The sequence below is a fragment of the Caretta caretta genome, chromosome 2 (genome assembly GCF_965140235.1).
Source record: "Caretta caretta isolate rCarCar2 chromosome 2, rCarCar1.hap1, whole genome shotgun sequence".
NCBI classification, from domain to species: Eukaryota; Metazoa; Chordata; order Testudines; family Cheloniidae; genus Caretta; species Caretta caretta.
In genome coordinates, this window is record NC_134207.1 from 231,410,012 (window position 1) to 231,434,520 (window position 24,509).

A 24,509-nucleotide genomic window follows, 5' to 3' on the forward strand; every position below is an offset into this window, starting at 1 on the left:
CCACGTCAATCCGTCAATTCACTAATCAGCTGTGCTGCCGGTCTGGAATGAGCTTCACTGGCAGATCTGTGCTGTAAGCTTGCAAAACACCTGCTCTCTCAATACCTGGCTCCAGCCATTACTCTGAGTACTTGATTCCTGCCATCAGGGAGTGGAAGTCATTACCATCTGTTGGTTCTTGTGTAGCTTACGTTATATGAAATGAACCAGCTATTTCAGTCTAGTTCATAGTCCACATCATAAAAATTACCACCACCATAAATGACACCTTTATTGCAAGCAGTCTCAGCAGAAAGGCCAAGGAGTTGAACAGATATAAAGGGGCAGATCCTCACCTGGTGTAACTTGTCATAGTTCCCCTGAAGTTAAGGGAGCTATGACAATTTACAGCAGATGAGAATCTGTTTCAAAGACTGTTACCTTCTCACCCCTACATGTGGAAGGGGAGTGGTGGGGAAGCCTGTACTGCAAATGGCCTTAGCTTTGGATTGATTGATTGTTTGTTTTTTTACTGTAACTTTAATTTTTTTCCAGATCCTTCAGCAAACTGGCACTTTTTTAATTGCTAAGTTTAGTTAGTTATTTTTTCTTTTTTAAATAAAGGAAAGCAACCTTAGGGACCTCTACAAAGTGGCCAAGGCTGAATTTACTCGGTTTCATTCAAAGTCATGAAGAATGTCCTGTTTATGATTTAGTAATTGGTACTTAATTGAAAATGCTACTGTATTAATTGGCTTTTAATATCCTCAGTTGAACATTCAGGGTAGGTTGTAAATATCAGGCTATGTCTGCCATTTATTAAAAAAATTAACAGACTTCTGAACTGTAATTTCTATTTGCTCATGAAGTGTCCATTAGAACACTTGCTTCTCCTTAGCTGGTATTAAGATATTCAAGTCTTCTGTGAAGAGCTATTTCAGTTTTAAATAATTCATGATAAATGTGATTTTTCTAGCAGTGATAGATGACTGGTCATTTATCTATTATATGTCATGGTGTTTTATTTTCCATAATAGAATTTTAGTAGGCATTTAATCAATTAGCATGCATCTGGCAATCATTGCAGAGTAAATGTTAAGGGCAGGATGCTGAATTCTCTTAAGAAAGTGATTGTTAACTCAAGAAGCTTTGTCCTGGTGTTGGTAATCTTCCCAATTAATCTGTTCTCCAGTCTTGTATCTGATAATGGTTATGTTGAAGTGATTTTAATAATAATTGACCGTGTTGGTACAGTTTTAGGGATTGGTATGGCGAGGGAAATGCACTGGATTCATTTGTCAATGATCTTCTGTGGGTGATAGACAATAGTCAAGTATAAATGATGATTCTTTAAGATATATCAGCTGCTTTTGTTATTTGCCCATGAGTTGACTATAGGCTTGATATGGCTTCACACGCTGGCAATGATGCGTGTGTCGCTCTTGGGTGGCTCCATTCCTTTCTTGTTGGCATGGCCCACTGGGTAGTTTTGGGTGATAGAAAGTAGTGAATGGTTGGAGTGCCACAGAATTCTGTTCCTGTTTATGTATGGGAGGCTGTTGGGAGAGAGAGTGAGTTTGCAGGGCTACGTGGTCTCCAGTATGTGGATGACACTGTTCTATAGGTCATGTGGCATTGGACCCAACTAATGTGACTGCATGCTTTACCCAACTTTTTGACACACAGTTGAGGGGGAGCACAGCAATAGTGGGGGTGACAGTCTGAAATATTAAACATTTAGAGAAATGTCTGCAAATTCCTTTTAATGAATGGAAGGGGACACCAAAGGAAACTCTCACTACTGCACAGGGAGTGATATGTAATTTTCATTAGTAACATCAATAATACTTTCATACAACACCTTTCATCCGGAAGCATCACAGAAGGCTTCATATGTCACATAAAGGCATCACATCACCCTCCCCTGAAATGCAGTCTACAGCCACGGCTGAGGTGGAACATCACAAGCACTTAACAGCACCATTCATAACTATTAACAGTATTTGTCACTTCATTCTCTTACCCATCATAAGATGGTAGACCCCAAACTTTTGATTGTGGGGAAACTTTTTTGTTTAACTTATCAAACTTTCAAGGCCCAAATTTCTCCTGCACATTCTGATGACCTTCTTCTAAAATTTTTCATCAAAATGATTTAACATTACAGCTCATTATACAGTTTAAAAATACAGACAGGAGTGTGCTCTCCCAAATTAATCATCCTTTTTGACTTCCTAACTGTCCAGTCAATGGCAGCTGCATCTCAAGTTACATCAGCCAGAAAAGTAATAAAGGTTTATTGCCACACTTGAAATAATGTCGCATATAACCATTGCAATTCACTTTAAACTTTTGAATTAATGAAAGTATGAAAGAAGTCTGACCACGCTTGTAAATAAATTTAAAAAATGCTGCTGATGGTAGCTGATCTATAAATGTAAATAACTGAATTCTACTTTGGAACTGAAAATGAGGTGATGTAAAATCTTGACAAACGGGGCCCTGTTCTTCAGCTGCATCCTGAGGTAAGTTTACACTGCAATTAAAAACCTATGGCTGGCCTGTGCCCGCTGACTCAGGCTCGCAGGGCTTGGACTAAGGCGCTGTTTAACTGTGGTGTAGATGTTCGGGCTGGGGCTGGAGCCCAGGCTCTAGGACCTTGCTAGGTGGGAGCTTATCCTGAGCTCCTCAAGCCTGAGTCAACTTGCACAGGCCACTCGTGGGTGTCTAATTGCAGAGTAGGTATGCCCTAAGAGTGCTCAGTGCAACTCTGGAAAGGGTGTGTACAATGGTATGGAATTTCTCTTTGGTCCTGGTCATCCGTTTCACTGCAGCTACTTTGCACCCTGGGTTCAAAGTAGTCCTAAAGGTGTCTTAACTGGTTGCGGGGGGATCATAACAGTACAGGTAGAGTCTAGAGTGACCTAGCATCAGCATAGTGACTTGCATGCCATCCACTGCATGGAAATTGGCATAGTTGAGGGAAAGGAGGGTGTGATGCTTCCCTATGGCTCAGCAGTCCCAAGCTGCCATAATGCCCTGTGAAAATGTGGATGTTTTTTTAAGAGAACCAGATTAGCTTCACTCTAAGCACAGTAAAATTAGTAAATGCAGTGAATTAGTAAATGGATAATCACCTGAGGCAAAGGTAGCAAGATAAAACAGGTTTCAGAGGAACAGCCGTGTTAGTCTGTATTCGCAAAAAGAAAAGGAGTACTTGTGGCACCTTAGAGACTAACCAATTTATTTGAGCATGAGCTTTCGTGAGCTACAGCTCACTTCATCAGATGTTTACCGTGGAAACTGCAGCAGACTTTATATACACACAGAGAATATGAAACAATACCTCCTCCCACCCCACTGTCCTGCTGGTAATAGCTTATCTAAAGTGATCAACAGGTGGGCCATTTCCAGCACAAATCCAGGTTTTCTCACCCTCCACCCCCCACACAAATTCACTCTCCTGCTGGTGCTAGCCCATCCAAAGTGACAACTCTTTACATAATCAAGTAGGGCTATTTCCTGCATAGATCAAGGTTTTCTCACATCCCCCCCACCCCCATACACACACAAACTCACTCTCCTGCTGGTAATAGCTCATCTAAACTGACCACTCTCCAAGTTTAAATCCAAGTTAAACTAGAACATCTGGGGGGGGGGGGGTAGGAAAAAACAAGAAGAAACAGGCTACCTTGCATAATGACTTAGCCACTCCCAGTCTCTATTTAAGCCTAAATTAATAGTATCCAATTTGCAAATGAATTCCAATTCAGCAGTTTCTCGCTGGAGTCTGGATTTGAAGTTTTTTTGTTTTAAGATAGCGACCTTCATGTCTGTGATTGCGTGACCAGAGAGATTGAAGTGTTCTCCGACTGGTTTATGAATGTTATAATTCTTGACATCTGATTTGTGTCCATTTATTCTTTTACGTAGAGACTGTCCAGTTTGACCAATGTACATGGCAGAGGGGCATTGCTGGCACATGATGGCATATATCACATTGGTGGATGTGCAGGTGAACGAGCCTCTGATAGTGTGGCTGATGTTATTAGGCCCTGTGATGGTGTCCCCTGAATAGATATGTGGGCACAATTGGCAACGGGCTTTGTTGCAAGGATAAGTTCCTGGGTTAGTGGTTCTGTTGTGTGGTATGTGGTTGTTGGTGAGTATTTGCTTCAGGTTGCGGGGCTGTCTGTAGGCAAGGACTGGCCTGTCTCCCAAGACTTGTGAGAGTGTTGGGTCATCCTTTAGGATAGGTTGTAGATCCTTAATAATGCGTTGGAGGGGTTTTAGTTGGGGGCTGAAGGTGACCGCTAGTGGCGTTCTGTTGTTTTCTTTGTTAGGCCTGTCCTGTAGTAGGTAACTTCTGGGAACTCTTCTGGCTCTATCAATCTGTTTCTTTACTTCTGCAGGTGGGTATTGTAGTTGTAAGAAAGCTTGACAGAGATCTTGTAGGTGTTTGTCTCTGTCTGAGGGGTTGGAGCAAATGCGGTTGTATCGCAGAGCTTGGCTGTAGACGATGGATCGTGTGGTGTGGTCAGGGTGAAAGCTGGAGGCATGCAGGTAGGAATAGTGGTCAGTAGGTTTCCGGTATAGGGTGGTGTTTATGTGGCCATTGTTTATTAGCACTGTAGTGTCCAGGAAGTGGATCTCTTGTGTGGACTGGACCAGGCTGAGGTTGGTGGTGGGATGGAAATTGTTGAAATCGTGGTGGAATTCCTCAAGGGCTTCTTTTCCATGGGTCCAGATGATGAAGATGTCATCAATATAGCGCAAGTAGAGTAGGGGCTTTAGGGGACGAGAGCTGAGGAAGCGTTGTTCTAAATCAGCCATAAAAATGTTGGCATACTGTGGGGCCATGCGGGTACCCATAGCAGTGCCGCTGATCTGAAGGTATACATTGTCCCCAAATGTGAAATAGTTATGGGTAAGGACAAAGTCACAAAGTTCAGCCACCAGGTTAGCCGTGACATTATCGGGGATAGTGTTTTTGACGGCTTGTAGTCCATCTTTGTGTGGAATGTTGGTGTAGAGGGCTTCTACATCCATAGTGGCCAGGATGGTGTTATCAGGAAGATCACCGATGGATTGAAGTTTCCTCAGGAAGTCAGTGGTGTCTCGAAGGTAGCTGGGAGTGCTGGTAGCGTAGGGCCTGAGGAGGGAGTCTACATAGCCAGACAATCCTGCTGTCAGGGTGCCAATGCCTGAGATGATGGGGCGCCCAGGATTTCCAGGTTTATGGATCTTGGGTAGTAGATAGAATATCCCAGGTCGGGGTTCCAGGGGTGTGTCTGTGCGGATTTGATCTTGTGCTTTTTCAGGAAGTTTCTTGAGCAAATGCTGTAGTTGCTTTTGGTAACTCTCAGTGGGATCATAGGGTAATGGCTTGTAGAAACTCGTGTTGGAGAGCTGCCGAGCAGCCTCTTGTTCATATTCCGACCTATTCATGATGACAACAGCACCTCCTTTGTCAGCCTTTTTGATTATGATGTCAGAGTTGTTTCTGAGGCTGTGGATGGCATTGCGTTCCGCATGGCTGAGGTTATGGGGCAAGTGATGCTGCTTTTCCACAATTTCAGCCCGTGCACGTCGGCGGAAGCACTCTATGTAGAAGTCCAGTCTGCTGTCTCGACCTTCAGGAGGAGTCCATCTAGAATCTCTCTTTCTGTAGTGTTGGCAGGGAGACCTCTGTGGATTAGTATGTTGTTCAGAGGTATTTTGGAAATATTCCTTGAGACGGAGACGTCGAAAATAGGATTCTAGGTCACCACAGAACTGTATCATGTTCGTGGGGGTGGAGGGGCAGAAGGAGAGGCCCCGAGATAGAACAGCTGCTTCTGCTGGGCTGAGAGCATAGTTGGATAGGTTAACAATATTGCTAGGTGGGGTGAGGGAACCATTGCTGTGGCCCCTTGTAGCATGTAGTAGTTTAGAAAGTTTAGTGTCTTTTTTCTTTTGTAGAGAAGCAAAGTGTGCGTTGTAAATGGCTTGTCTAGTTTTAGTAAAATCCAGCCACGAGGAAGTTTGTGTGGAAGGTTGGTTCTTTATGAGAGTATCCATTTTTGAGAGCTCATTCTTAATCTTTCCCTGTTTGCTGTAGAGGATCTTGATCAGGTGATTCCGCAGTTTCTTTGAGAGCGTGAGGCACAAGCTGTCAGCATAGTCTGTGTGGTATGTAGATTGTAATGGATTTTTGACCTTCAGTCCTTTTGGTACGATGTCCATCTGTTTGCATTTGGAAAGGAAGATGATGTCTGTCTGTATCTGTACAAGTTTCTTCATGCAGTTGATAGATTTCCACTCCATACGGCTAAATGCAGTGCCTTGCATAATGACAGGTTTCAGAGGAACAGCCGTGTTAGTCTGTATTCGCAAAAAGAAAAGGAGTACTTGTGGCACCTTAGAGACTAACCAATTTATTTGAGCATGAGCTTTCGTGAGCTACAGCTCACTTCATCAGATGTTTACCGTGGAAACTGCAGCAGACTTTATATACACACAGAGAATATGAAACAATACCTCCTCCCACCCCACTGTCCTGCTGGTAATAGCTTATCTAAAGTGATCAACAGGTGGGCCATTTCCAGCACAAATCCAGGTTTTCTCACCCTCCACCCCCCACACAAATTCACTCTCCTGCTGGTGCTAGCCCATCCAAAGTGACAACTCTTTACATAATCAAGTAGGGCTATTTCCTGCATAGATCAAGGTTTTCTCACATCCCCCCCACCCCCATACACACACAAACTCACTCTCCTGCTGGTAATAGCTCATCTAAACTGACCACTCTCCAAGTTTAAATCCAAGTTAAACTAGAACATCTGGGGGGGGGGGGTAGGAAAAAACAAGAAGAAACAGGCTACCTTGCATAATGACTTAGCCACTCCCAGTCTCTATTTAAGCCTAAATTAATAGTATCCAATTTGCAAATGAATTCCAATTCAGCAGTTTCTCGCTGGAGTCTGGATTTGAAGTTTTTTTGTTTTAAGATAGCGACCTTCATGTCTGTGATTGCGTGACCAGAGAGATTGAAGTGTTCTCCGACTGGTTTATGAATGTTATAATTCTTGACATCTGATTTGTGTCCATTTATTCTTTTACGTAGAGACTGTCCAGTTTGACCAATGTACATGGCAGAGGGGCATTGCTGGCACATGATGGCATATATCACATTGGTGGATGTGCAGGTGAACGAGCCTCTGATAGTGTGGCTGATGTTATTAGGCCCTGTGATGGTGTCCCCTGAATAGATATGTGGGCACAATTGGCAACGGGCTTTGTTGCAAGGATAAGTTCCTGGGTTAGTGGTTCTGTTGTGTGGTATGTGGTTGTTGGTGAGTATTTGCTTCAGGTTGCGGGGCTGTCTGTAGGCAAGGACTGGCCTGTCTCCCAAGACTTGTGAGAGTGTTGGGTCATCCTTTAGGATAGGTTGTAGATCCTTAATAATGCGTTGGAGGGGTTTTAGTTGGGGGCTGAAGGTGACCGCTAGTGGCGTTCTGTTGTTTTCTTTGTTAGGCCTGTCCTGTAGTAGGTAACTTCTGGGAACTCTTCTGGCTCTATCAATCTGTTTCTTTACTTCTGCAGGTGGGTATTGTAGTTGTAATAAAGCTTGACAGAGATCTTGTAGGTGTTTGTCTCTGTCTGAGGGGTTGGAGCAAATGCGGTTGTATCGCAGAGCTTGGCTGTAGACGATGGATCGTGTGGTGTGGTCAGGGTGAAAGCTGGAGGCATGCAGGTAGGAATAGCGGTCAGTAGGTTTCCGGTATAGGGTGGTGTTTATGTGGCCATTGTTTATTAGCACTGTAGTGTCCAGGAAGTGGATCTCTTGTGTGGACTGGACCAGGCTGAGGTTGGTGGTGGGATGGAAATTGTTGAAATCGTGGTGGAATTCCTCAAGGGCTTCTTTTCCATGGGTCCAGATGATGAAGATGTCATCAATATAGCGCAAGTAGAGTAGGGGCTTTAGGGGACGAGAGCTGAGGAAGCGTTGTTCTAAATCAGCCATAAAAATGTTGGCATACTGTGGGGCCATGCGGGTACCCATAGCAGTGCCGCTGATCTGAAGGTATACATTGTCCCCAAATGTGAAATAGTTATGGAATCTCAAGAGAAGTTCAAGTTAGCTAGGACAAATCTGGAAAGGACACCCAAAGTCAGAGTTGGCTGCTAAGTCTTTTAGGGACTATGGTCTTTTGTGATATTATTTATGCTGACTGTTGTTGTTCTTTTAGTTTCTCTTCCCATAGTGGAGAGCAGGGGTGCTGGAACAATTTGTGTAATGTGGGTGCTGAGAGCCATTGAACCAAACGGTAAACTCGGTCTATGGTGGAAACCACTTCAAGCTCCCGGGGGTGCAGTATCACCCCTATGTCCAGCACCTATGGTGGAGAGGACAAATACATTTTAAAAAATCACACTGACTGACTGAGGCACCCTTATCTTCATAAACTGATGCAGAGTTTGATGTACCCCTTGGAAGACCTCTTATACCTCCATGGGTACACGTACCACTGGTTGAGAGCCACTGCTCTAATTTGTACTGGCTGCCAGTATCCCCAGAGAGCTATTATGGCAACTGAGGATCGTTGAATCCTAAGGCCTCCCCTTCAGTGGCACCAGCTACCAACAGGGGGGGTTTGGCACAGTACTTTCTATGATCTACTTATACCAGGGTGATCCTGTTATGGCCAGTTAGCCAGGTAGGATTCAAAGCATCCCTAATAGTGCAAAGTAAAAGTAAGCCATAGCACAGCTGAAGATCTGAACTAAAGAGCAGTCACGTTCTATTGGCCAGTAACTTGTAAGCAGCTGGGAGAATTTATTATATTCTACATTAATGAACTAGTGTGTCTAGAGTGGGCTTCATACCCTCCCATTTAATTGTTTTAGATGTTGAGATTAAAGGACATTACAGCAACTGGCTAAATAACAGCACCGAAATGAAGTATGGTTAATCCCTTACAAATTGTATGTTCCTTTTTATAGTGGTAGAACATAAAATAATTTAAAATCAATAAGAATTTTTAACTAATAATTAATCCTTAATATTCCATACTGATTTTAAGAAAGATAAAATGGCTGTAAATAATACTTTTTTAACTTGAAAAGTGGCTACTGTACATAGGCACTATTTTTGTTCCTGATTTCTATTCCAGATACCAGTGCATGGCTACAGAAATGTCAAACACATTTTTATGGGACACATTTTTGCAGAGTTGATATAGTTTATTTGTCATATATAAGCCAGGCTAATTTATTTTATTTTAAATCAAAACTAATATGCATATAATGCTACTCCAGAGCTATCCAGCAAAAGGGAGAGGTGGTTTAACATTATATAAAAGTCCTTGAAATAGGTTAATATTTTGGGGAGAAAAGAGCCCCATTTCTTTTCTGTACAAAGCCCAAGATAGTTCCTCTCTCACACACCTAGGCAAGTAACACAATCTAGATGAAAAGAGACAAAATAATGCCACTTAACACTTAACCTGAGGCGTAAAAGTAAACAGGAGAGGGAGGTGACTTTTTCACAATAAAATAAGAACTATTTTTTCAAAAAGCTATTAAGGCAATCATTGGGAAGCAGAACACACGGCAATAACTTCAGAAGGGAGGGGAGGACAGAGTGCACAGCACTGAATTATATTAACACGCATAACCAAAGTTGTAGGCAAAGCTAGTTTGTTAAGACAACAGGAGTTGACACTATGGGTATGTCTACACTACGAAATTAGGTCGAATTTATAGAAGTCGTTTTTTTAGAAATCGGTTTTATATATTCAAGTGTGTGTGTCCCCACAGAAAATGCTCTAAGTGCATTAAGTGCATTAACTCGGCGGAGCGCTTCCACAGTACCGAGGCAAGCGTCGACTTCCGGAGCGTTGCACTGTGGGTAGCTATCCCACAGTTCCCGCAGTCTCCGCTGCCCATTGGAATTCTGGGTTGAGATCCCAATGCCTGATGGGGCTAAAACATTGTCGCGGGTGGTTCTGGGTACGTGTCGTCAGGCCCCCGTTCCCTCCCTCCCTCCGTGAAAGCAAGGGCAGACAATCATTTCGCGCCTTTTTTCCTGAGTTACCTGTGCAGACGCCATACCACAGCAAGCATGGAGCCAGCTCAGGTAACCATCACCCTATGTCTCCTGGGTGCTGGCAGACGCGGTACGGCTTTGCTGCACAGTAGCAGCAACCCATTGCCTTCTGGCAGCAGACGGTGCAATACGACTGGTAGTCGTCCTCGTCGTGTCCGAGGTGCTCCTGGCCACGTCGGCTGGGAGCGCCTGGGCAGACATGGGCGCAGGGACTAAATTTGGAGTGACTTGACCAGGTCATTCTCTTTAGTCCTGCAGTCAGTCCTATTGAACCGTCTTATGGTGAGCGGGCAGGCGATACGGACTGCTAGCAGTCGTACTGTACCATCTTCTGCCAGGCAGGCAAGAGATGAGGATTGCTAGCAGTCGTATTGTACCATCTTATGCCAGGCAGGCAAGAGATGAAGATGGCTAGCAGTCGTACTGTACCATCTTCTGCCGAGCAGCCATGAGATGTGGATGGCATGCAGTCCTTCTGCACCGTCTGCTGCCAGCCAAAGATGTAAAAGATAGATGGAGTGGGTCAGAACAAGAAATAGACCAGATTTGTTTTGTACTCATTTGCCTCCTCCCCTGTCTAGATCACACTGCAGTCACTCACAGAGAAGGTGCAGCGAGGTAAATCTAGCCATGTATCAATCAGAGGCCAGGCTAACCTCCTTGTTCCAATAACAACGATAACTTAGGTGCACCATTTCTTATTGGAACCCTCCATGCAGTCCTGCCTGAAATACTCCTTGATGTACAGGCACACCCTTTGTTGATTTTAGCTCCCTGAAGCCAACCCTGTAAGCCGTGTCGTCAGTCGCCCCTCCCTCCGTCAGAGCAACGGCAGACAATCGTTCCGCGCCTTTTTTCTGTGCGGACGCCATACCAAGGCAAGCATGGAGGCCGCTCAGCTCACTTTGGCAATTAGGAGCACATTAACCACCACACGCATTATCCAGCAGTATATGCAGCACCAGAACATGGCAACGCGATACCGGGCGAGGAGGCGACGTCAGCGCGGTCCCGTGAGTGATCAGGACATGGACACAGATTTCTCTGAAAGCATGGGCCCTGACAATGCATGCATCATGGTGCTAATGGGGCAGGTTCATGCTGTGGAACGCCGATTCTGGGCTCGGGAAACAAGCACAGACTGGTGGGACCGCATAGTGTTGCAGGTCTGGGACGATTCCCAGTGGCTGCGAAACTTTCGCATGCGTAAGGGCACTTTCATGGAACTTTGTGACTTGCTTTCCCCTGCCCTGAAGCGCATGAATACCAAGATGAGAGCAGCCCTCACAGTTGAGAAGCGAGTGGCGATAGCCCTGTGGAAGCTTGCAACGCCAGACAGCTACCGGTCAGTTGGGAATCAATTTGGAGTGGGCAAATCTACTGTGGGGGCTGCTGTGATGCAAGTAGCCCACGCAATCAAAGATCTGCTGATATCAAGGGTAGTGACCCTGGGAAATGTGCAGTTCATAGTGGATGGCTTTGCTGCAATGGGATTCCCTAACTGTGGTGGGGCTATAGACGGAACCCATATCCCTATCTTGGCACCGGAGCACCAAGCCGCCGAGTACATAAACCGCAAGGGGTACTTTTCGATAGTGCTGCAAGCTCTGGTGGATCACAAGGGACGTTTCACCAACATCAACGTGGGATGTCCGGGAAAGGTGCATGATGCTCGCATCTTCAGGAACTCTGGTCTGTTTCAAAAGCTGCAGGAAGGGACTTTCTTCCCAGACCAGAAAATAACTGTTGGGGATGTTGAAATGCCTATATGTATCCTTGGGGACCCAGCCTACCCCTTAATGCCATGGCTCATGAAGCCATACACAGGCAGCCTGGACAGTAGTCAGGAGCTGTTCAACTACAGGCTGAGCAAGTGCAGAATGGTGGTAGAATGTGCATTTGGACGTTTAAAGGCGCGCTGGCGCAGTTTACTGACTCGCTTAGACCTCAGCGAAACCAATATTCCCACTGTTATTACTGCTTGCTGTGTGCTCCACAATATCTGTGAGAGTAAGGGGGAGACGTTTATGGCGGGGTGGGAGGTTGAGGCAAATCGCCTAGCTGCTGGTTACGCGCAGCCAGACACCAGGGCGGTTAGAAGAGCACAGGAGGGCGCGGTACGCATCAGAGAAGCTTTGAAAACCAGTTTCATGACTGGCCAGGCTACGGTGTGAAAGTTCTGTTTGTTTCTCCTTGATGAAACCCCCTGCCCCTTGGTTCACTCTACTTCCCTGTAAGCTAACCACCCTCCCCTCCTCCCTTTAATCATTGCTTGCAGAGGCAATAAAGTCATTGCTGCTTCACAGTCATGCATTCGTTATTCATTCATCACACAAATAGGGGGATGACTACCAAGGTATCCCAGGAGGGGTGGTGGAGGAGGGAAGGAAAATGCCACACAGCACTTTAAGCACAGCACTTTAAAAGTTTACAACTTTAAAATTTATTGAATGACAGCCTTCTTTTTTTTGGGCAATCCTCTGTGGTGGAGTGGCTGGTTGGCCGGAGGCCCCCCCACCGCGTTCTTGGGCGTCTGGGTGTGGAGACTATGGAACTTGGGGAGGAGGGCGGTTGGTTACAGAGGGGCAGCAGTGGCAGTCTGTGCTCCAGCTGCCTTTGCTGCAGCTCAACCATACACTGGAGCATACTGGTTTGGTCCTGCAGCAGCCTCAGCATTGAATCCTGCCTCCTCTCATCACGCTGCCGCCACATTTGAGCTTCAGCCCTGTCTTCAGCCCGCCACTTACTCTCTTCAGCCCGCCACCTCTCCTCCCGGTCATTTTGTGCTTTCCTGCACTCTGACATTATTTGCCTCCACGCATTCGTCTGTGCTCTGTCAGTGTGGGAGGACAGCATGAGCTCGGAGAACATTTCATCGCGAGTGCGTTTTTTTTTCTTTCTAATCTTCACTAGCCTCTGGGAAGGAGAAGATCCTGTGATCATTGAAACACATGCAGCTGGTGGAGAAAAAAAAAGGGACAGCGGTATTTAAAAAGACACATTTTATAGAACAGTGGCTACACTCTTTCAGGGTAAACCTTGCTGTTAACATTACATACATAGCACATGTGCTTTCGTTACAAGGTCGCATTTTGCCTCCTCCCACCGCGTGACTACCCCCTCAACCTTCTCCCCTCCCTGTGGCTAACAGCGGGGAACATTTCTGTTTAGCCACAGGCAAACAGCCCAGCAGGAATGGGCTCCTCTGAGTGTCCCCTGAAGAAAAGCACTCTATTTCAACCAGGTGACCATGAATTATATCTCACTCTCCTGAGGATAACACAGAGAGATAAAGAACAGATTTTGGTTGAATGCCAGCAAACATACACTGCAATGCTTTGTTCTACAGTGATTCCCGAGTACGTGTTACTGGCCTGGAGTGGTAAAGTGTCCTACCATGAAGGACGAAATAAGGCTGCCCTCCCCAGAAACCTTTTGCAAAGGCTTTAGGACTACATCTAGGAGAACCGCAAATGCCAGGGCAAAGTAATCCTTTCACATGCTTGCTTTTAAACCATGTATAGCATTTTAAAAGGTACACTCACCAGAGGTCCCTTCTCCGCCTGCTGGGTCCAGGAGGCAGCCTTGGGTGGGTTCGGGGGGTACTGGCTCCAGGTCCAGGGTGAGAAACAGTTCCTGGCTGTCGGGAAAACCGGTTTCTCCACTTGCTTGCTGTGAGCTATCTACAACCTCCTCCTCATCATCATCTTCTTCGTCCCCAAAACCTACTTCCGTATTGCCTCCATCTCCATTGAAGGAGTCAAACAACACGGCTGGGGTAGTGGTGGCTGAACCCCCTAAAATGGCATGCAGCTCATCATAGAAGCGGCATGTTTGGGGCTCTGACCCAGAGCGGCTGTTTGCCTCTCTGGTTTTCTGGTAGGCTTGCCTCAGCTCCTTCAGTTTCACGCGGCACTGCTTCGGGTCCCTGTTATGGCCTCTGTCCTTCATGCCCTGGGAGATTTTCACAAAGGTTTTGGCATTTCGAAAACTGGAACGGAGTTCTGATAGCACGGATTCCTCTCCCCATACAGCGATCAGATCCCGTACCTCCCGTTCAGTCCATGCTGGAGCTCTTTTGCGATTCTGGGACTCCATCATGGTCACCTGTGCTGATGAGCTCTGCATGGTCACCTGCAGCTTGCCACGCTGGCCAAACAGGAAATGAGATTCAAAAGTTCGCGGTTCTTTTCCTGTCTACCTGGCCAGTGCATCTGAGTTGAGAGCGCTGTCCAGAGCGGTCAGAATGGAGCACTCTGGGATAGCTCCCGGAGGCCAATACCATCGAATTGTGTCCACAGTACCCCAAATTCGAGCCGGCAACGTCGATTTAAGCGCTAATCCACTTGTCAGGGGTGGAGTAAGGAAATCGATTTTAAGAGCCCTTTAAGTCGAAATAAAGGGCTTCATTGTGTGGACGGGTGCAGGTTTAAATCGATTTAACGCTGCTAAATTCGACCTAAAGTCCTAGTGTAGACCAGGGCTATGATTCTTTTTTTTCTTCAGATTATCGATATACTCCTCATTTCATACAATTCAATCATGTAAGCTTTAGCTTCCATCTTTATTCTTCCAAATATACTGATTCTGTACAATTCTCAAACTGCATGTATGCTTTCGCCAACACAATTTTATAGCACAAGATGGTACTGCGGTGAGTCCTTGTTCACAGTTACGTCATTGAAGGCTATAGTGTCTTTTGAAGGGGCGGCTCGGGCAGAAGGGGCAGGGCAGGGGGCGCCACCCATGCACACTTGAGTCCAAAATGTTATAGGAAGTACTGTATAGATGACTTACAAGAACAAACATCTTGTTACTAAGGTCCCCATCCTGCAACTGGATCCATCACTTCAGAGCCCTGTGCCCAGCAAAGCCCCATTGCGGGTCTTGGGGGCACGATTAAATGGATTATGTGGTTGGAAATCTTTGCAGAAGGCTCATAGAGAGACAGTAACTAATGTTCCCATCTATAGGTTGGAATAGGAGCATGCTTCTTGGTTGTGGGTGTTATGATCACAGCATACATACAGAGGAGAAGATAAAACAGAGGTTCCAGAAGGTTTCAATGTTACTGTACTTTATTTCTTAGAATTCAGAATGATAACCCACAAGAACCCCAGAACAGAGAAAGACAACACAAGCTGCTCCCTGAAACAGGGAGGCACAACTCCCCCCCATCTTACTCTGGGCTGACTGGCTGGTTGCAAACTGACTGCTGCTAGACCCAGATTGCAGGCTTCCCTACAGAGCCCCTAGCATGCAGGCAGGACCAGGAAACTCCTGAAAACATGAAATAATAGATCGTAATTTTAACAGTTTTCAAAACACCACAATGGTGACACTTTTATTTCCTAAACTCCTGCAAAGGACTCAGCAACTTGGTTACTTAAGCTTTTTGCAGGTTTCTAGTACTACAGCTATAGGGAAGTGGAGCAGAAATCTCCAATTTAGCTTCAACTAGCTTATTTAGCTAGCTCTTCAATTTAGCTTATTTCAGTGAGTACTTACTGTAATGAAACCTCACTGTAAGCCATATCTCTTTAGAATGCAGCCTTTTATTCCATTGGTTGTCAGTTCCTCTTCTTTCAGGTTACGGATGAGGTGGGGGAATAGACTGTAGGGAGAATCCCTGACTTCCTGTATTTCTACATCTGCTCTCTTACTGGGAATAAAGCCTTCCTGGGCTGCACCCCCATTGCCCTGTCGCATCCCCCCATATGAACACCACTACTGACATTATCCTTTAATGAGCATTTGTCATCTGCATTTTAAATCAGTAACATATTTACATAATAGACTTAAATTGACTTGTTTTCATACTGACACAAGAAATAGGGTTGTTTTAACAACTCACATCCTTTACATTTGGGGGGATTTGAATAAAGAATGAACTTCTGGAACCAGAGAAATGATAAATAAAATGGAAGCTTTTTATTACAAGTCCTCATTTTGCATCTTCATATTTTATGCATCATCTATCCTTTCAGCATTTATATGAATCACAGAACTAAAATATATAAAATATTTACATCCAGTTAAAAGAAACTTCTTGAAAATGTCTTGGCTCAATTTCATGGAAAAAATGAATGTTTGCCTCTAGAAAGTCAGGAGGAATAAGAATGGTATGCTAAAAATATGTAGGTTCTTATCTGTATTTCAAAAATTACAGCTTATGTATATTGTCTTGAAAATAATCATGGATATTTTAAAATGAGGTGCTATCTTAATAATTTATTCAGCATAAATATATAACAAAGATATTAAATATTTTTGATTCTCTGATAGCCATGGGGAAAATATTATAGGCAGGGCTGGTAACACCATGTATTATTAATGATGGCTGACACTTCCCATTATAAGACCGTGTTTTCTGTTGCTTATAAATTTACCAAACTTTAACTGTTCAGGCTGAAATTTTACATGTCTGTATTAGACTTTTTTTTTATTTCAGCCAAAATGGTTCAGCCATTTCTGTGAATAAAATTAGGGAAATATATGTTTATGTTAAAAATGTCCTTTTATTATATTTTTTTAAGAGCTCTACTGCCCCTATCTTTTGGAAAATGGACTTGAAATTTGTCAGGGGGTTGTTTTTTGTGTCAGAGATATGCCTTTCCCTATCCTGAAAATCCACTCAAATTTGGTAAAGTAATAAGCATTTCAAAATTGAACTTCTCACATGCTCAGTAGAGACTTAGATTTTAGCAGCTAAATTCCTGGAAGATCCCATTCACACTGGGCATGCTCCAGCCTGACACTGAGCAGGACTTTCTTGGCAATTGCATCTCTGGGCTGCTGTACGCTGTGTTGGGTCCAGGCACTTGAACTGAGAGCAGGGTCTCTTCGGTGCTCTCAGTGATTTCCCAGCCCCCTGGCCCAGGCAGGACTTTGCATTGACAGAGGAAAATGGACAAGATGACTGTATTATTCAAGGCCTTTTTCTATTGATAAAGCCTTTAGGTGAATATGTGAATTATAGCACATGTGAAAGATGGAGGGAAGATTAATGTTTTGTATTTCCTTTGTTAGGTTTTGTTATTTCCATCAGTCTTTCTCATCTTCTCTTGAACACTATACTCTCATTATAAGGACTTCCCTTGTGCTACTTAGTATTTTATTGCAATGTTACCTAGTCGAAATCTATGATGCTCTAGTGGTTTGGTTCAGCTCTCTCAATTTAGTTTACCAAGGAGCCATTTGTTCAGGGCTTTGTCTGTCTCTCTAGCTGTTCTAAGGCTGCAACATTTGCAGCAGCACATTTGGAAATTGACCTTTTTATGTTATTGTTTTTTGTTGGGAACAAATAAGAAACATGTTGAATGTCAAGGCTATAACTGCAACCGTGGGTACTTTACACACTTGTTTCACGGACCATATGGTATCATTTTAATGGATCGCTATTGCTTGTGGTCTATGGCAAGTGTCAGGGCCGGTGCTATTACAGGACCTGATTCTGCAGGGTGTTCTGCTTTAAACATCCATTGACTTCAAAGAGAGTTGAGGGTGCTCAGCACTTCACAAGATGAGGTCGATTGTGCTGGATAGTTTTTTCATCTTTGATTTAAGTATGAAATCGGCATAACTCATCATATCAATTGTAATGCCACACATTGCCAGCATACAAAGGTACATTAATTTTCAGTGTAGTGTTTATGCCACGTCATGCACTAGTTTATATATTGGATTTAACTCAGCTTCGAATTGATTCTGTTAGCTCCTATTAGCAGTTGGGGAGGAAATTTGCCCTGGGTCCATTTCAGCCCAATGTATTTATAGCTTAGTGTTTTACATTTGTAATCTAACAATTGAATTAGTTCCATTTAACTGGGAGCAGATGGAATGCAATTATTGCCTTCCACATAAAAATAAGAAGCCTGTCAATACTCATTAAATATAGATCAAGTCAAGGGTTACTGCAACTTCTTGTTTTTTTCATTAACATAGTTCAGTTTGAATTTGGCAATTAGAATTTGGAGAAATCATACAATCATATGCATAATGCATTTCTGGGATATCGACCTCGACTCCTACTTCTCGTTTCAGTTACTGTGAAATTTTGGGATATGTAATTTATCTTGGGGGGGGGGCGTTATTTTTTTAGCTACAAGATAAAATTGTTCCTGTGTAAGCACACTTGGAAGGTTACCAACATTAAAGTTCATGATGTTTATAAAAACTGAATGATAAGCACAGAGCCAAATGGGATTATGTATTAAAGAGAAATACACTGCTGCTATGATACTTTCCAATCTCATGACATTGTAGCCTTCGCATTCAAGGGTCATATTACATTTAATGAAATTGTAAGTCCTTAGAAGCTGTAACCACATTTCCCCTTGGGGAAGAATTTGCCCAGCAAGGAAACTGTGCTGCCAGCAGATTCCTAATAACGTTTTCAGACGATGAAGCTAATGTTACAGGTTTATGTTCCTTTTTCTGTTTAACTTGTTGACAGTACCTGGTTCCATAGAAATTTCATGAGAATGACTAAGAACATGATGCACTGTATTATAAATAAGTTACTTTGCATAGGTATAATATGCATTTCCTCCTACCCTCCAGACTCATGTCAAAGACTGTTTAGATCTTCAAGGGTGGGATCTCTTGACAATAAGACTTGTCTATGCAGAAAAGTTGCACTAGTTTAAGTTAGGTTTCAGAGTAACAGCCGCATTAGTCTGTATTCGCAAAAAGAAAAGGAGTACTTGTGGCACCTTAGAACTCCTTTTCTTTTAGTTTAAGTTAGGTGCGATTTTTAAACTGATTCAGTTAAGCCAGTGGAAAAAGTTTCATGGACATTCTCAATTTGTTTTAAAACAAACTTATTTGTATTTAGTTTAAGTGAATTAGGAATCGATTAAAGCTAAGCGTGATTTTAAACCAAAATAAGAGTGTACACACAGCCCTTTTACACTGGTTTAACTAAATCAGTTTAAAACCTGTGACCCAAGTACCCCTTAATGGCAACTAGCAAGGGGGTTACGGGAATATCTGGATTCTGGGATGTACATTCTGGCTTGCCAAAGAAAGACATGTGAGGTATTAAATGAAAGCCCCCAGGTCACACTGGTCCTTAGTAACTATACGTATATTTCACAACAATATTATGTAAGAAATTATGTGCATGTATACTGAAAATGTTGTTAAAGTCTGTATCAAGGCATTAGTCACCAGCAGAGGTGAAAAACAGGTTTTCCTCCAAACCAGAGGTAAGAAATGTTTCTCTCTGTTGGAATGTAAATTAAGCATGGAAGCTAACACAGTGAATACCTATTTACATACAAAGTCAAATATTAATAACGAAATGTGAAGTCAACAAGAAAAACAAGCCATGGGTGATTATCCTGTCTGAGTACTGACAATGAACTTTGGGGGTATATGTGGGATGCCAAGAACCAAATGTAAATAAATTGGCAGTTGGTTTACATTTATGAAGATGGTCTGAACCAAATGTAAATAAATTGGCAGTTGGTTTACATTTATGAAGATGGTCTCTTAGCCAACCTTGGTTGAAAACACTGAAAAAGTCTAAGGTCAGATAAATTTCTTTAGACAGGAGTTAACCTGATAGTTATGTTTAGTGTCTGGAAAGCATGTTATGGTTTTTATTGATATGTAACCATTTGTTTCCCCAGATCCTTACCCACTGTCTCCTGAATTTCTAATCTTTGCTGTATCCTTATTCATAGGGACAATAAGAATATATCTCAGTGCTGTGGTGTTAAGGAAAGTGCTGGTCCTGAGCTGAATCATACAAGCTGCTGTATATTCTGGTCCTTTGGGGCCAATAGGCCTGAAATTTCTGTGAATGGCCAGGGTCAGGGGCTGAATACATCAGGAGAATGCTTCAAAGGGACTCGGGGATTGGGGTGCACCTATTGTTAACCTGCAAGGCAAAGTAAGGGCTGGCAGAGCCATTCAAGCTCTCTCCTCTGGGCTAACAGGCTGGTGATGTTAGGGAGCTGACACTCAACTAAGCACAAGCAAGAATCCTTCACACTGATGGCAGGGGGTTAACAAGGTGACTCAGAGCTCTAGGTCCTCAGAGAACCATCACATAACCACTTTCAGTCAAACAATGGAACTTTTTCATGCAGACAAGGTCATGTGTTTTTCTTGGTTCACTTGCTCTGTTCACACAGCTTGTTCGTATCTTTGCTTCTGGTTTCAAGGCAAAATATTTCCGTTTTCTTCAAGGAATCTTCTTTCACCCCCTCTTCCTTCTGGGTCCCCATTTATTTCATTTGCAGGACTTCAATCCCTTTCTAATACCCCTGTGAAGGAGTATGTTATCCCTTCAAGGGTATATCTACACAACAGCTGGGAGTGTGGGCAGACATACTGCACTAGATCTGTTGAGCTTGCACCTAAAAATAGCAGTGCGACTGTTGTGGCACAGGTGATGGTGGTTCGGGCTACCAACCTGAGTACCTACCTGGGAGGCAGGAGGGATTGTAGCTAGCTCAAGCTATTTTTCAGTGCTAGCTCGAGCAGAGCTAGCATGTATATGTTTACCCATGCTGAGAATTACACCTCCCAGCTGCTGTGTAGACATACCCTAAGAAACAGGCTGGAACCTGTGGCAAGGACAGCCTGGGGTGTAATCAAGGAGGCCCTTCTCTGCTCTAGGACAGGGCTATTTAAACAGGAGCAGAAAGCTGGGACAGAGAAGGGAGTAGAAGCTGTCCTGGCTGCACCAGGTGGTGGTTTCTCTCCCAGGCTGTGGGAGCTTAGCCTAACCTGACTCACACTTTGTTTTGTGACCTTTAAGTTAGGGAGCTTTGAACCAGGGTCCTGAGATGAAGACCTTCTGAGCTGCTTGTTATAATTGCTCCTGCCCTGGAGCCTTATGAAATGGGGCTATGCTATTTCGTTCGTGTATGTTGGTTTCTCCTTGCCCTGTGCTGTTAAAGTGAACCTACTGCAGCCCCAATCGGGGAAAATTAAGGCAGGGCCACACCGGGGCCCATGGGGATGGCCCATGCCTTTATACCTCCTTTTGTCCCCATTTTCCAGGACTCTATTTCTCTCTTTCTATATTCAGAGATTTTGCAGTGCAGTACATTGTCTTTGCTCTTTTTCAGCTCCTTTATAAGGCTTCACTTTCAGAATGACTTTTTCTCTGCTTGTGCACATTCTCAGAGCTGTGGGAAAACATGCATTCTTTTGTGCTATGTCACATACAGGGATGGCTGAGTTTGTAGAGCTGATGGTGAAAAAACATTTCACACCCACAAAAAAAACTTCAGCAAACCCCCCCTTTTTTTGGTCAAAAGACTCATTTGCAATTTTTTACATTTTCATCATAAAAATAAAAGACCCAAAGCGGGGGGAAAAAGATTGGCAAAAGCCCACATAAAATCCTTAAAAAGGGCATTTTTCACTGCAACTTCTATTTGAACCAAACACTGTTTTTCATCATACTATGTATATTAATGGAAAATGTTCAAGTAGCTGAACTGGTTCTGATCAATTATGACCGGTCTCAGATTGCTGCTTCTTGCTGGTTTCTAGCCTAACATGAACCTTCTTTATAAAAGGGATGAGATAAGAAAGAAAAAATTCACAGCCTTCTGCACATGCTTTCCATGGTGTTTACAAAAGTTATCTTGAGTAGATTGCATTCAGTAGTGGAGGAAGACCACCTGGACAGTATCACCAAAAGATGCAGTTGGCTGCGGGGAGAGAGGGTTTAAGAGGCAGGAAAGTGCTTCATTTGAGAAAGGTAGCTATGAGTTTGAACGGTAGTCTGTTTTTGGAAATACTGTGGGAACATCTTTGCTGATCAGAGATGAGGGGAATGGATATGGGGGGATGAGGCTGCTGAGTGAGGGGGGGAAGAAAGTGGGGATCAGATCAGATACTTTGGGGTGATCGGGCGGAGGGGATGGAAAACATAGTAGTTGAAAGGTATAGATAAGAACCTGAACTTTTTGTGGTGTATCTGAACATCTAATCCTTGTGACAATTTGGCTGCTATTATGCATTATGAAGGTCTGACACATATTTTAATAAACCTTCAAGTTCATTCACTGCTATTAAATCACTCAACTATTTACAAAAAAGATAGATATGTCCTGGAGTTAAATGTACTGCTTGGAGACACGCACTAAAAGAGAACATATTAGCTGTTATGATCACAGAGGGAAAGTGACAAATTGTATGGACCTGGATCAGAACAACTGGAAATTGCCTTCAGGCAGATTTCAAACCTAATTATAATAATGAATATCTACCCACAGTGCTGGATTTCCATCATTGCAACAATACAAATTTGCATTGCTATAACTGTTTGCCTTCAGGCAATGTCTAAGATTTTAGCACTAGACTTTGTCCCCCAAGGTAAGATTTCTTATATTTATGAAATGATGTTCCTCATTGTAGTGATTTGTATCACCAGAAGATAGATAACATTGGCTCTTCTTCCTTTGTAGGATTTGTGTCTCTGGATCAAAGTTATGTAATTATAGTGATACACTGTGTGGTAATTCTGCTCTCCAAGGAGGATCTTCATTTTACAATGGTTAGCTGTATGTGGGATGGTGGTTGCATTCTGGCTCATGTCTGTCTTCATAGATATAGGAGTAGAACCTGGAACTTAGTTTCTAAGACATTGTGCCTCAGAAAATATAACCTCTTTATTTTAGTGGGACCTTATTTATTTATTTCCTCAACAGATTTCAATATTAATTTCAGTTCCAGCATATTCTACAGGAGGTATTGCACCCTAGAAGGAACTTTTTCCAAACCAAAAATATACAAATATCTCTGGGCGGAAAAATTTAAATTATTTTATTTGTTTTAAAAGTTTACAGATCATTCAAATAACAAAAGAGAAAAATAATAAATGTTTGTGTCTGCAATTATAGTTATCCCCTATTGGTTTTTCCTGGGAAGGGTTGGGGGATCAAAAAAACATTAGAGTTTTTTCTTGCCTAAATAGCTAGGGGAAATATTTTCCATTTTGTTTTGGGGTATTTTTATCCCATATTTGCTCACTACAATTGGAAGTTTGTGAAGGAGAAACCCAAGATAAAGATATCCTTGCTGGGGTTTTGTGATTGTTTTAATTCTGTCACAATAAATGGAACACCCCCAGAAAAGGGGCAACTATTTCCCTGACAGGCAAAGCCAGAATATGTGATATCTGCTTGCAGGCCAGAGTATGAAGCTATATATGGTGTATCCAGCAGTCTTCTTCTGGTGTCACTTCCATTGGTTCAAATTTGGTGGGTATGTAATAGAGTTTGTGGTTTCAGGTGGGAATAGACTGACCTGTATTTCAAAGAACCTGAAATCTGCACAATTAAGTGTTTTACTTTTGGGTTTACGATTGATTTTCTAAATGATTTCTCTCTGTCTACTGCATGAGATAAGTATTCAGGAGAAGGAGGACATTGTAAGTAAGGAGTTTTTCATTGTTTCAAAGGCCTTCCTTTTGTAATGAGAGTTTCTAGCTGTGCAATATAGGATGGAAGTGCTTCAAGTACTAATGAGTTGTAGATAAATAAGTGTGATTGCAGGGGACAGTGGCATAAACTGTTAGTGGTGCCAACATTCATCTTTTTTACGAGTCTCATGATATATATTTATCTTAAAGCACCAACTCCTGGGGGCTTCTCCATGAGAATCTTACAGCCCTCATGGTTGCAGAGAAAATCTTGAAAATGTGACCATTAAAGACTCTCTAAACAGAAGGCAAATAAAACCCCCAAATTTATTATTTTTAAAAATCGTGATTTGTTTTTGTTGTTTTGTTTTTTTATTAAAGTTAATCTTATGGGTTTAGAACAGTTGAGGTTGGCAATACTAGTGTTACACCTTTCTTGTTCTAGGGATAGGAAGGGGGGAGGGGTGACAATAAGGAGACAACCTTTGATCTCAAATTCTGGCATGGCTGATGTCCTGTGTGTTGCTCCCCAGCTGGGGAAAATGCTGCGCGGGGAGGAGTCTCTCAGTTATGCTATGAAACCAAATTGTTTCTGTATTTGTGCTGATGGAGACTGCCTTTGTTGCTAAGGAACATTTTACAGTGCTCTAAGTTTCAGATTTTATGACTGAAGTAGGGCATCCTTATGAACATATAGAAGACTTATTCCTATGCTATAAGCTGTCGCCTATTCTTGAAGATCTTTTAAAAAATGCTTCCAAATGTCAGAGAGTTCTCTAAGTAGGATGAACATTGTCACATATTGATTTTAATTTGCAGTCAGTGTGATAAATACTTAATTATGATTAAAGGTAAGGGCAGAACATCAACCTTTTGTAAAGTCTGAGACAGATAACATGAACATATTTTCTAAATGGACATTGATTCTCCACTTACCATTAAAGCATCAAGGTGGTGGGATTTGTCAGCTAGGCCTGTGACTTTAGATAAAAAAGTTCTTGTTGAAGCATTAATTTATGTTCTTAATTTTTTTAAACATGATTTTTCTTA

At 43.0% G+C, this 24,509-nt stretch overlaps 2 protein-coding genes across 2 annotated transcripts in view; one reads left to right on the forward strand and one right to left on the reverse strand.

The window, feature by feature from the left end:
* Positions 1-12,488: 12,488 nt before the first annotated feature.
* LOC142070878 (uncharacterized) lies at positions 12,489-14,488 on the reverse strand. Its single transcript, XM_075124800.1, has 2 exons — positions 13,615-14,488; positions 12,489-13,026 (listed from the first exon to the last, which is right to left on the reverse strand). The coding sequence occupies exons 1-2, from the start codon at positions 14,195-14,197 to the stop codon at positions 12,506-12,508; spliced, it is 1,104 nt and encodes a 367-aa protein (XP_074980901.1). The 5' UTR covers positions 14,198-14,488; the 3' UTR covers positions 12,489-12,505.
* Positions 14,489-22,374: 7,886 nt separating this feature from the next.
* The window catches only part of MALRD1 (MAM and LDL receptor class A domain containing 1), a 468,338-nt gene continuing 466,203 nt past the window's right edge, over positions 22,375-24,509 (forward strand). Inside the window, exon 1 of the mRNA XM_075124752.1 lies at positions 22,375-22,411. Coding sequence (XP_074980853.1) covers positions 22,375-22,411 — 37 coding nt within the window. The remainder of the gene's footprint in view (positions 22,412-24,509) is intronic.

Excerpts from the sequence above, each read along its gene's own strand:
- LOC142070878 (XM_075124800.1), bottom strand. The coding sequence starts at position 14,197 with ATGCAGAGCTCATCAGCACAGGTGACCATGATGGAGTCCCAGAATCGC. Across the intron at positions 13,027-13,614 it reads AGGCGGAGAAGGGACCTCTG|CTGCATGTGTTTCAATGATC; the intron begins GTGAGTGTACCT and ends TTTCTCCACCAG.